General features: G+C 33.6%; 2 protein-coding genes across 6 annotated transcripts; both read right to left on the bottom strand.

The window, feature by feature from the left end:
- Positions 1-226: 226 nt before the first annotated feature.
- On the bottom strand, positions 227-5,059 carry LOC132858375 (T-cell surface glycoprotein CD3 delta chain-like). 2 transcript variants are annotated; one of them, XM_060888692.1, is made up of 6 exons: positions 4,949-5,059; positions 4,442-4,524; positions 3,023-3,211; positions 2,306-2,446; positions 1,857-1,903; positions 227-1,317 (listed from the first exon to the last, which is right to left on the bottom strand). In XM_060888692.1, the coding sequence occupies exons 2-6, from the start codon at positions 4,503-4,505 to the stop codon at positions 1,258-1,260; spliced, it is 501 nt and encodes a 166-aa protein (XP_060744675.1). In that variant the 5' UTR covers positions 4,506-4,524; positions 4,949-5,059; the 3' UTR covers positions 227-1,257. The 2 variants fall into 2 exon arrangements, with proteins under 2 accessions (XP_060744675.1, XP_060744673.1); XM_060888690.1 differs by lacking the exon at positions 4,949-5,059 and having other exon boundaries at positions 4,442-4,627.
- A 1,506-nt stretch (positions 5,060-6,565) lies between these two features.
- LOC132857930 (transmembrane protein 25) lies at positions 6,566-12,760 on the bottom strand. Of its 4 annotated transcripts, none has more exons than XR_009649609.1 (9): positions 12,623-12,760; positions 11,524-11,605; positions 10,554-10,913; positions 9,643-9,933; positions 9,169-9,300; positions 8,947-8,980; positions 8,735-8,838; positions 7,655-7,762; positions 6,566-7,545 (listed from the first exon to the last, which is right to left on the bottom strand). XR_009649609.1 is itself a non-coding variant. In XM_060888055.1 (9 exons), the coding sequence occupies exons 2-9, from the start codon at positions 11,597-11,599 to the stop codon at positions 7,504-7,506; spliced, it is 1,152 nt and encodes a 383-aa protein (XP_060744038.1). In that variant the 5' UTR covers positions 11,600-11,605; positions 12,623-12,760; the 3' UTR covers positions 6,566-7,503. The 4 variants fall into 4 exon arrangements, 3 of the variants coding, with proteins under 3 accessions (XP_060744038.1, XP_060744037.1, XP_060744039.1); XM_060888055.1 differs by having other exon boundaries at positions 7,655-7,767; XM_060888054.1 differs by having other exon boundaries at positions 7,678-7,767.
- Positions 12,761-12,968: the final 208 nt, after the last annotated feature.

Genomic DNA, 12,968 nt, shown 5'->3' with positions numbered 1-12,968 from the left:
TTCATAAAGTAATCCAAAAAAGGTGTGTGAATTTTAAAACGTATATAATTCATATTTTAATATATTCTAATTATTTATGTATTTTAATAAATATGAATAAATCCATGTTTTGAATCACAAAATTTGTGTTCAATTGAAAAAGAAATGAGGCAATCTTTTTTTTTTTTTCTTCAAATTTATTAGATTTAAAAGCATCACAAAAAAAGCTTTCAGTTTACAATAATTGTATTTGAAGCCATAAAATCTCAGGTTGCGTTGTTAAAATACATTTTCTTTTCAAGAAGAGTTTGTATAAGAGCAAATCAGAGAAAGAATACAAAATACAGAAAAACAAGTAAATACAAATGATATTCAAGTTAACATATCTACTCTATTTATATAATTACACTAGCTTACTAAATATTAAAAAGTCAAATAATTCTTGTATGCAGCCTTGTAGCGTTAGCATCATTCACTAACAATAGCATTGAGGTTAACAATTGCATGTTAAAATCTAGATTGATGAGAGGGGATAAAGTTCTAAGCATGAGTTTAAAAGTATAGCACAGCATTTTTGTGGCAATAAAAATTGTATGCTGGTATTTCTCTTCAGAGAAAATAGAACCAACTAGCCATGGGGTAAATAAACACTGTTTCGGCATGTTCTTAACAGAAGTACCTCTTCTTTTAGTCTGCTTTGAATGTACTTTACCTCCCCACTTCACTAGCAATGCTAAACCTCTTTACATGTGGAAGTCCACTAGAACCGTGCTATGCTAACAGCATAACCCAGAGGGTTTGATGGCTTACTGGCTAAATCAGGCTAATCAGCAGAAATGATTATAAATAATTTATCAAATCTAACTAATTAGCTTTCGGCATTAACATCATAAAGCAGCAAGCTAATCAAGACAGCTTGTTTTGCAAGAAAAACCTTGCTTCATCTTCACGGAAGTGAACAAATAGCACAAAAACTTTCATACAGAAGCTGATTAAACAGTTTTTTTTTATCTTTTACACCTGATTAAAATAATTCATTCCACTTGTTACAAAAGCTTACAATGTTATCCAAAGCTGTTCCCTAATATCTATATACAAGTAACGTTCATGCATTTAGACGTACTTTAATATTTAATAAACAGGACACGCAAATAGCACAGGTTTTTTAGCCTTACAAACTTATGAACATAGATAGAAAAGTAAGCATACGTACAATGTATTTTTAGGAGATGTGTCATATAAATGCAACGCTGCTGCTGATGATGATGATGATGATGATCAGGCCCTTCTGCCTCCCTTCAACCTACTGTACTCAGCAGATTGACCAGGATTCAGTTGCTGGAGAGTAAAGAATTGGCAGAAAGTTAATGTCTGTCCCACATGCTAACGTTTTCACTACAAAGTAAAACAAAGAATAAAGTGATAAAGACAACTTTCGTTATCTGTGACATTTGGATAGAGTTTGGATTTAGCATCTCTGTCATTTGCCCAGTGCTACTAGCATTGTGCTGATTTGTGTAGAGCACTAAGCTCATAATAATCTAAATCCAAACAGCAAGCAAGATTTTATCTAACTCATAAAATGATTGGACTACATTGAAAAGATCTGGGACCATCGTGTCTTTTTGTGACAGTATCAGTCCACCCTGTCCACAAAATACTTTTTTTCATGTTATGTCTTCCAAACAACCATTTTAGCATAAATTCTGACAAACATGTTAGCATGAATTCTAATAAGCTAGCGTTTCGTCCAAAATTTGCACAGGTTTGTGTAGCTGGGCTGGAAAGTAAAATAAAGGCTTCAGTAATGCTTTTACTAAAAACCTGAGTACATTGAAACAGATTGAAATATAAATCACATTATCATTGTTCCATACCTGATATGTGTCTTGTTCTCCATTGAGTAAAGTCACTTTATCTGATGCTAGAAAACAAAACAGGGACAAAGAGACACTTAGACGAAGAAAAGCAAAGGAATCTGCCTAAGACATTTACAATATCATTTTAAACGGTTTAAATATTTAGTATTAGTAAGTTAACAAGCGGGATTCTAGCTTATACTTATAAATGATAATAAACCTCTCAGCTATCTAACAGAAGCTAATCGGACAAGATTTCTGAGATGATTTTATTACACATTTATAAATATGACATAAAATCATCTCAGAAATCTTGTTGAAAAGCTCACATTTTCATAGCAAGGAGCTAATCTGACAAAAGATTTCTAAACAAGATTTATATTCTTGAATGTGCATAATGTTTAGCAGTAAATATTTATGAGTGTTTACTCACTAATATGAGCCAATCGGACACAATTCCTACTGACCTTTGTTGCCGGAGAAGCTTTTGTTTTTTGGCTGGCCGGTAATGCTATAAACTGCATAGGCGACAAAAAAGGTGGCCAAAATGTTCCCGACAATGACAATAGACAAGGAAGGTGCGTCCAGTTCAATGCAGGTTTCACAAGCTAAAAAAAAAAAAAGAATAGTTTTGTCAAATACCTGTACAGGCTCTGAAACACTGAATGACAGAATGACAGTTTATGTGTATTATTATTTAAGCCATAACAGGAATCTGTTTCACAGATGTTCCGAATAGACAAAAATTGTATGTGTTACTTAAAATATTGTAATAGCTGGAAATTGCTGTTGCATAAGAGCAATAAAACACACAGGACTCATTACTGGAGGTGGTAATAGTATCTGATCTTCTTCAGCACACCTCTCTGTTTATGATTAGTTTCCTATAAGAGCACAACACACAATGAATTTTATTCCTGACTTAATTAACACTGTGTTTGTCAGGAGCATTTGTGGTATTGGACAAATTTTTGTGTCTGACGTTATATAGATGTATTATAGAATAACATGGAAATTGTGTATATTAATTAGGTGTCAATAGGAGAGAAACATTAGTAGAGAAAATGTGCCTTTTACTGTGTAACCACTCATCACATACAGTAGTTAGCAATATTAGCTTTGTGTTTTGTAAACTGAACAGATCCTTCATTTCTTCATTTTTACAGTAAAGTTGAAGCACTTACTTCTGAATTTAACTGTAACTGTTATATAACTGGCCTCCGGTCCACAATAATAGTCTCCAGACTCTCTATCTTTGTAGGATAAACTAATTTTTGATTCATTTAAATGTTGCCAATTGCCCAATTCGCAAATAAAAAAAAATTGATCAGCTTTCTTGTCCACAGAAAATACTCCCTTTACTCCATCTCCAGCTGTGAAATAAAAAAAACAAAGAAAAAACTGATGTCACAACTGACCCAAACAACTAACACAATGCAGTTAAAAACATGACATGAGAAATAAATACGTTTATAATTTACTTTGTTTGCAATATTCTTTCATTAAAACATACAACTAATAATATTTTAATGAAAGTCATCTTAAGTTTACTTATTTATAAATTTGCTAATTGAAATCATTTAGATGTAAAAATAATAAGTAGGTAAGTAATAATAAGATGAAGTTTTAAACAGTCAATTTAATAAAAACATCTTCAATATGGTCTAAATAACTTAACCTTTGAAAAAGAAAAACTGTATTTTCACTTCATTCCTTTACGTTTTTGCCTTTATAAACTGTACTGTGTGTGAACTTAATCTAAAGTCCACTCAAAGTAACTAAAGATCTAGTTACTAACTATTATATATTTTACTTTTCACGTTAAGTTAAATATTGTAGCGCTATGAAGTATATTTGTTTGATTCAATTAGTTCATTTAAACAAATGCAGATTAACACTAAACCGTGTCAATAATAAGGATTAACATAAAATATTAATAAAAATATTAAACATACAAACTGACCAAAAAACAAGCAAACTGCTGACGTTTTTCATCAGTTACAAAGAATTGTGAAGGATTAACGTTGGCATTTCTTCGTATTCCTTAGCTACTTATCATATTTATCATACTTATATTTACATGCTAAAATATTTATAATATTTATCATGAGCAGGTGTCATGTTTTAACCATAAATTAAAATTGATCATAATGTCAGTGTGTTTAAAATGCTAGTAATTTGAGATTATTCATTTTTTTAATACACAGTATTTTCAATACAAAACTATTTACACTGAAATCTTCTTAAGTTAGTAGAAAATAACCAGAAGTTATAGAAATATTCAATAATAATGAACTTAAAAGTAATACCTGTTAATGTATTTACTTATACATCTAGAATTTCCTTATTTAGTACTTATTTGCATCAAATCTAATGTATATATAAAGACAAGATTCAAAAACCAGAACATTTTAAATTAGCCGTATTAATGCTGTCAATTTTCATATGTTTCCTTTGCAAGCTTTTATTTACTACTTACCTTCTCATCTTCACACAAATCTGTATTATCTGTATTGATATTTGATATTACTTACAATCTGGTCTGTATTGTACCTTTCTCATGTTAAACTTCAAAATGAAACACAAAATCAATCTTTACTTACAGACCAAATTCTGCATCAGCAAACAGGTCAACAGACAGAACAAACTTCTCCACTTCATCTTCATCAGATGTCTGATTTTACAGCTAAAAAGCAAACGTTAAACTGGCTTCATGTACATCAAACTCCCAGTTCAGGTGGCAATGGTACAAGTGTGTGTGTGTGTGTGTTGGTTAGTCTCTAGATCCAAAATGGAGGACAATCTAGAAAAAGGCATTTGCCTTTTTACGTTCCGCCATTTTAACTTTAACGTTGTGTTTCTTTTTAATGTTAAACACCACAAATAACTGCTATTAAATCTAACAATTTAACACTATTAAACAAGTAAAGCCTATGGAAATAAAAATTATTTTATTGATTTACAGTAACTAAAATTAGGTTTTTAAAATAAAGTTTTTAAAACATTAGTCTGTATTAATGGACTGTACGTGCTAATGAAAAGTCTTCGGTAAATACAATTAAGATAAAAACCTTGAAGATATTGACTATAAAAAAAAATAATATCCTTACCTCTAAATACACTACTTCAGTTTAAGACTTTCTTTCTCTCTTACTCGGGTACTTCTGATACACAAAGGAAGTGTGTGTTTGTCTTTGTGTTTGTGTGTACTTGTTTTTTTTTTATGTCGCTCTAAATGAAATACACACGGTAAACTTTTGGCCAGTTTACTCCAATTTAATAAAACAATTCCATCAAAACTAATTTTGAAGTTTGTTATAACTTTTCAAATTTTAGTCAATCAACTAAAAGCTAAATTTCAGTTTAATAAACAAAGTATCTGATGATAGACACTAGAACATGTAATGTTGTAATTAATGATTATTAATTATTTGCTGTTTTTCCAGAAAATGATTTATTTGCTGCATTTTAATTCTATTTTGATAAACATTTCCTCAAGATGAAGTCTAGATGAATTTAATGCTAGAAACTGAAACTCTGCTTTTATACTCTGTGCTAGTTGACTTACAATAACTCGCTTGTGTGTTACAGCAGCAGGGATCCCACAAACAACTTCCTGTATGCCAACCGTACGCCACAGAATGCCACCTGTGTGACTCCCACCAAACACACACACACACACACACACAAACCCTTATCTATTTGTAAAACTATATTTACAAATATTTTCACAGAAACTTTCTAACAAGCTAATGCAGAGGCAACAAACTTGCATACGAACTTAGCAAATGTACATCTTAATATTTAAAAAAAACAATTTTTTAAAATTCCCTTTTATGTTCAATAGCTTTTAGTTCATTAGCATTAGACTGTACTCACGTTCACAACTGTTAAGTTTGTGATGTACTTTATACTCTTAAATTATATAAAATATTATATATATATATATATATATATATATATATATATATATATATATATATATATGTATATATACATATATATATGTATATATACATGTATATATATATATATATATATATATACATATGTATATATATATATATATATATATGTATATATATATATATATATATATATATATATATATATATATATATCACTCATTTTCTACCGCTTATCCGAACTACCTCAGGTCACGGGGCCTGTGCCTATCTCAGGCGTCATCGGGCAAGGCAGGATACACCCCGGACGGAGCTATATATATATATATATATATATATATATATATATACATATTAAATATTTGTTCATTTTGATAAATTAGCTTAGCAAATCTTTTCAAGTGAAAATATTTGGGGAAAATCTATCAAAATATACCGTTAGTATGCTAGAGTGGTGCCTTAATGTTCATAAACAGTGTTCATTCATAAAAATATCCTCCATGTTCCACTCGTTATTTCATTCAGCGATGACTGTATTTATTGAGTGTGTGTATTTCTCTTTGTACCTTTCAATTAATTCTTATGCGAATCATTTTCAGTATTGACTCATTTCTTCCACATCTCACTGATGTGATACCTGATTATTCTACATGTTTGGTTCAGTGAGGATACAGAAATGTTATGAATGCGTGTGTGTGTGTTCGTATGCGTGTGTGAAGGGGGTGAGGCTGAATGAATGAATGAATGAATGAATGAATAAATAAATAAATAAATAAATAAATAAATGAATGAATGAATGAATTACCACTAGAGACTCAAGTCTTAGCACCTCCTGCTGGATGGAAAGAAACAAATCTCTCCATCTTTAATAAATAACTCTTGACGTACAGCATATATATACACAGTACATTCCTTACCTGTACATGCATAATATATACATGGAAATATACAAACACACCTTGGTGTGGTCTTATCATTACAAATATTGCCAACAGCATTATATTATTAGAATTTCTTTAACATTCTCTTTGAATACACAAAGACCATGGAACAATCCACATAGCAGCACAGAATTCTGGGTAACGACTCTGCGAAAAATCTCTATTTAAGATCCTATACCTGGATATGATGTTCTATTAAACTTGCATTATTTTCTTTTATATCGCTTTAATTTCAATAGCATTCAAATACTGTTTAGATCTTTCTTTCTTTTTTTAAAGAGAGGTGGAATGATGTGATATGATAAGCTCACGATATTATTATAAACAAAGAATCGAATAGCGATATTTTTTCTGGGTTGCTTTTAAGAGTCAAGAAAAGCTTTTAAAAGGCATCGATTCTATCTTTTTTTTTTCATTTGTATTTTGTAATTGCATTAAAATGATAATAATTCTCTAACTGTCTATGCTTGCAGCAGCCATCTTAATATCTGTATATAATTAAGCGTGGGTAAAATGCAGATTTATTTAATTAAATAATTTTATTTTATTTGAAAGGAATTGTTTGGACTGGAAATGTATTTATTTCTTTTTGTTTATTTCATTTAATCTATATAAAATATAGATTTTATTTATTTTTTTTATATTTATATATTAGTTAGTAAATTGTTACATAGAATTGTTTATATGCTTTAAAATCTGTATAATGTTTTTTGTTGTTGTTTAATATGAAAATCTAGCAAGGACCCTTATGGAATGAGTGTTTGTGTCTGTGTGTGTAGAAATACAATCAAAGCCAGATCTCTTCACTGCTTGTGCTGTTTACTTTGTAGATGTAACCGACCATGGGGTATCTGGCGAAACCTGAAAGGGAAAAAAAAAAAAACATCATGTTGTAAAGGAAGCAAACAGACTTAACATCTGCATTGATTCTAAATGTGTACACGTCTTTAAGTAGCTTGCAAACACACACTTTCAGATGCCGTGACCTCTGACCTCTGGCGGCGTAGGCCAATGAGAGGTCCTCTTCCTCCTCTTCTTTAGTCTTCCGTGTTAAAGTGTTCTGTCTGGAGTTCGAAAGCTGTCCTAAAAACAGTGCAAACGTTAAACTTAACTCATGAACTGTAATAAATTCATTCACAAATTTGATTCATATGATTCACTCTGATTTTGCACATAACATTTAATTTGTTTTTGATTGATACTGATTTATTTAATGTTCGAATCTGTATTTGATTCATACTGATTTTCACTAAAGTGATATTTATATCTATTTTTTTATCCAGTTTTTGACTCATTTGTCTTCCATGATTGACTCCGTATTTGATTCGGTTTTTGCTAAAGTTTGATCTTGTATTTGATTCATTTGTTGCAAATTTGACTCCCTGTTGACTTGTTTCACTGTCATTCAAGTTTCGCTCTTCTGTTGTGTATGACAACAAAGACAAAAATTATGTCCTTTAATAATAGATATGGATGTGGAAATATAGAATATTTGATTCATGCATGGATTTGATTCACTGATCAGTTGTGATTCATTGCTGTCTTGTTTATAGATTATATAAACGTATCACTGGACAATGGATTTAATGTCATTCTTATTCGGTTCATATTGATTTATTTAAAGCCGATGTTAAATTCTGTATTTGATTCACTGATTCACAATAAATTCACAATTAATTTTACCAGTTTTGAAAGGTTTGTCTTCCCTTATTAAAAACTTTTTTTTTTGGTAATTAGGATTTGATCTCTGATCTCAAAGACATTTGATTCACTAATGGGATTTATTCACTAACAATTCATTGCAGTCTTAGCATTTACAGATTATATTATGAAAGATTCATTCACCAATTTGACTCCTTGATTCGATTTATAGATCTAATTTCATACCTGTTAGGATTATTAGCAATGCTGTTTCATTCCATATAATAATATTTACCTCAGAACGGATTTGAATCTTCGTTCAATTTCTTTCATTCATGTTTATTAAAAAAGTAGATTTGTTCAATTGTGCATTTGATTCATTTGCATATTTGATTCAGCATGGTCTTGCCTTTACAGAGAGCACTGTGATCGTTGAGCGGCACGTTGGAGGGCAGCGACATGTTCTCACGAGGCAGATACACTCCGTTCACCTGCACTTTTTCTGATCTGTTACTGAAAAGAAAGACACTGAGGATGATGCACAAAACACAATACACACACACACACACAAACACACACGCAAAATAGTTGTTGTTGTTTTTTGGTGATGCATTTACTTACCATTCTTGGGTCATGGGAATTGCGACTGGTTCCTCTGAAAGAAAAATAAGGATCATAAAGAAGAAGGATTACTGTATGCATTTACAGAAAGTTATATATACATTTAATTCAATTCATCTTCGCTGAACATTTTTAAACTAGTTGCTAATTCTCATTAACCCAGAGCTTTACATTTTCTTCTGTTTATGTGGATCGGACTAAAAAGTCAAGGTTCATGCTCACCGATAATTTTGGATTTGTCCTTATGCAGAAGACATAGCACCATTAGAGTGAGGATGAGGAGCGTGACAAAGCCTGCAACACCACCAGTGACAATCCCTAGCACTGGCACTTCCACCCGAGACTGCAGGAATTCTGGGAAAATATAGGTAAAAAAAAAAATACGGGACTTCAGTGGAGAATTTTGCTAGCTAATTTAGACCATTTGACCTAATTAGTAAATTTTTCCAAATTTAACAGTATTTTCATTTTAAACTTAAAAAAAAAAAACAGAATAAATAATAAATAAATAAATTTAATAAATAGGAAAAATAAAGAAAAAAAGAGACTTAACAGGGTCACCTGACCAAATATGGTAATCCCACCTACAGAACAAGTACGTGGAAAAAAGTGTGGGAAAAGTGAACAACTAGCTTAATAAATCTCCTTGATGATCATTTTGCAGTCTAAATTATAGATCTAAATAAATGTAATAACCTGTGAGCGTCAGGTTGGTGTGGGTGGCCCCGAGGCTGTTGTTGGCGCTGAGCGAGACATTTCCTGATAAGCTGCTCAGCATGACTTGCAGACTGTGATTGGCCAGCCATGGGTAGCTCCGCGAGTCCAGGATGAGGAAGTCAGAGCTGTTGGCCACCAGCTGGCCGGACTGATCCACCCACGTTATGGTGGCCGGGGGGTTAGAGCGAACCAATGCAAATAGCACCAATGAGATCCCGGGGTCAGAGGTCTCGCTGTAGTGTGCGTTGACTCGCAGAATCTCCGGCTGAACTGTGAGTGAAGTATTGCTATTAATTATTTTGCTGTAAATATCTAACCAAGTTGTGTGTAGTAGGTATATTATCTCTGAAACAAACTTAAGTGTAACACAATCAATCTCACATATGTCCAATAAATAAATTAGTACAACTTTTTAAATACAATTAAATCTCTCTTTCTCAATTTTGACATCAGTTGGAACTAGATTCCATTGGCCTCCTGAACTAGACTACACTAGTCTCCTGAACTAGACTCCATTAGCCTCCTGAATTAGACTACACTAGTCTCCTGAACTAGACTACACTAGTCTCCTGAACTAGACTCCATTAGCCTCCTGAATTAGACTCCATTAGCCTCCTGAACTTGACTATACTAGTCTCCTGAACTACACTCCATTAGCCTCCTGAATTAGACTACACTACTCTTCTGAACTAGACTCCTTTAGCCTCCTGAACTAGACTACACTATGGTATGGACTATGGTTCCACTAGTTTCCCTAGGCTATGCTAGTCTACATAATAAGGTCATGTGTCTTCTACTTGCTAATCCTGTGAGTTTTATTAACCATTTTTTCTCTAGTAATTCTTTAATGTGATAATGAAAGTTGGATATGTGTATTTCTCAACACTCACACTGAACATTAAGGACAACGGTGGCGTTGTAGCTCTCGCCACCATGCGGGTTCGTTGCGGCGCACACCAGCTCACGATCCCACTTCCTGGGCCGTAGAGTGAATGTGCTGTTTCGCTCTGCACTGTACTTCATCTTTCCCTTGTCATTTGGTGATGTCATCACAAGACGCCCCGGCCCCCGGCTACCTGAAACCTCGCTCTGTCTCTCACCGTTGAGGTACCAGGTGAGCAAAGGCGGGGCTTGTGGACTCCAGCCCTCTGATTGGCAATTGAAGCTATGAGTGATGTTTTCTTGAACTGTGACCTCAGAGTGGTGGCGTCCATCAATCTTGGGGGCGGGGTCAAGAGCTCTCGCATGGCCTATTTAAAAAAAATTATAATAAATACATTGATGAGGCCAGTTAAGATTCATTCGGCTCCTGGTTGATGAAGTAAATGACCAATATTCCAAAATAGCCTTCATTTAAACTAAGTGCTACCAAACGCTTGGCATAATTTTATTTCGACTTTGGGTGTTCCACAGAGTCAGAAATCTTTCAGTGTTTTGGAGGAACCAGTGGAGGTTAGATGGATAGAGAAATCTGTTTGTTTTGTAATTGCTGAACCTCTAAGCTAGTGAAGTGTGTCAGGAAAGCAAAATATGTGAAAATATTGAATGGAGTGAGTGAATTCTATTTTATTTTATTTCACTAGCTTTTGTGCCGAGAAATAAAAATTGACAAATGTCTCGTTTTATCTTCTTCTGCAAGTTCTTTCAAAACAATGAGTGCCTCTGCCTCAATGGAGCAACAAAAGTCAAGAAAATATGTGAAAATGTTTCATTTTATTTTATGGCAGTAAATAACTAGGATAAACTTTGGATTGTAGAAAATGCATAATGTCCAGTTGAGGTCGTTTGATGTTAAATGTAACAGCTAATAAAGTAACTCAGACCTGTTCATATTACACAGTAGGGTTTTTGGTTCCTCACCTGTCCAGCCCCAGGTAAAGGTGTGCAAAAGCAGAACAGAGAACTTTGCCCTCCACCTTATACACACAAACTCCATCCTGGCCTAAAGTCAAGGCATTCACAGAGGAAAGAAAAATGATTAAAAAAAAGAGAAGACCAAAAAAAGATTGAAATTTAACAGAACATGGCAAAACAGTGGAAGAAAGATCATAATATTAATACCTGGTCATGAGGAACAAGCAAACAGATGAAGATGGAGATTGAGAGACCCAAAAAACAGATCAACCATCATGTGTAAAGTTTTTTTTTAAGGAAATGCTTATTTAACATGACATGTTGAAGGGATTTGGTGAGAGGGAAAAAAAGAGAGAGGGTAGTGAGGTAGAAAGTTGTGGACGATTTTTCTAAAAAGTGCTACATTTAACGTTCTGCAGTGTTGTTCTTCAATTAATTCTAAAGTGTAACTATTCAGTCTCTAATCAAGAATCTGAACAGACTTGGAAAGTAACCAAGGACGGAGGGATGAACCAAAAGGAAACTAAGGGATGTTTATAAGGGCATGAATACGAAACAAACGGATAGCCATGCTGGTTAGAAGGTCAAACCTTGAACAAGCTAATGAAGCTACGCCGAATGGCAAAGAGATGCAGAATCTGCAGAAAGATGGATGGATGGATGGATGGATGAATGGATGGATGGATGGAAACTGATAGTGAAAGAGCAGATCTACGTCCAGGAGGCTCAATGCTCGAGATGCGAAAGAAGGACAAACAAGGCATGGTGAAGGAGTGCAATGCAGTGACTCTCAGAGCTGGTCAATAATTCATGGTCACTGTGATTTGATCCCCAAAATAATGGAGAAATTCAGAGAAAAGGAGAGAAAAAAGTCGACAGTGTGAGTGTGGACCATCAATATTAATCAGGATCAGTGGTCCAGATGATGTTACAGATCTGTGATATGGTGGCCATATTGTTCTAGTCGAGTGCGTGCACACACACACACACACACACACACACACACACACACACACAACCTTCAGTTTGGCTAGAATATATTATTGTTTTGTTTTGTCTGTAAACAAAAACACGCCCACACACACACACACACACACACACTTACCTTAGGGCAGATGTTTTAGTCTGCTGTCTTTTAGCTGTCCGTAGATCCATGTATGTGTGCAGGAGCTCATGCACTCGTTACAGCTGAAACAGCACACACACACACACACACACACACACACAATGACGTAGTATTGCCTCAGAGTGAGTGTGTGTGAGGGGGCGTTGTGTACTAACTGTAATCTGTACAATCACCCTGGAGTGTATGTTCAGCGATATGCACTTTATCTGCACAAATAAATTCATATTTGCACGTTTATGTTGTCGGTTTTTCCGGAAATTCACGAAAATGCACGAAGCCGCTAAATAATCCGTCCTGATCGATTACCTTGGCCTGTAAACCTTCT

The sequence above is a fragment of the Tachysurus vachellii genome, chromosome 15 (genome assembly GCF_030014155.1).
Source record: "Tachysurus vachellii isolate PV-2020 chromosome 15, HZAU_Pvac_v1, whole genome shotgun sequence".
NCBI lineage: Eukaryota > Metazoa > Chordata > Actinopteri > Siluriformes > Bagridae > Tachysurus > Tachysurus vachellii.
The sequence above is the reverse complement of the archived record's forward strand: the minus strand, read 5'-3'. Positions and strand labels throughout refer to the sequence as shown.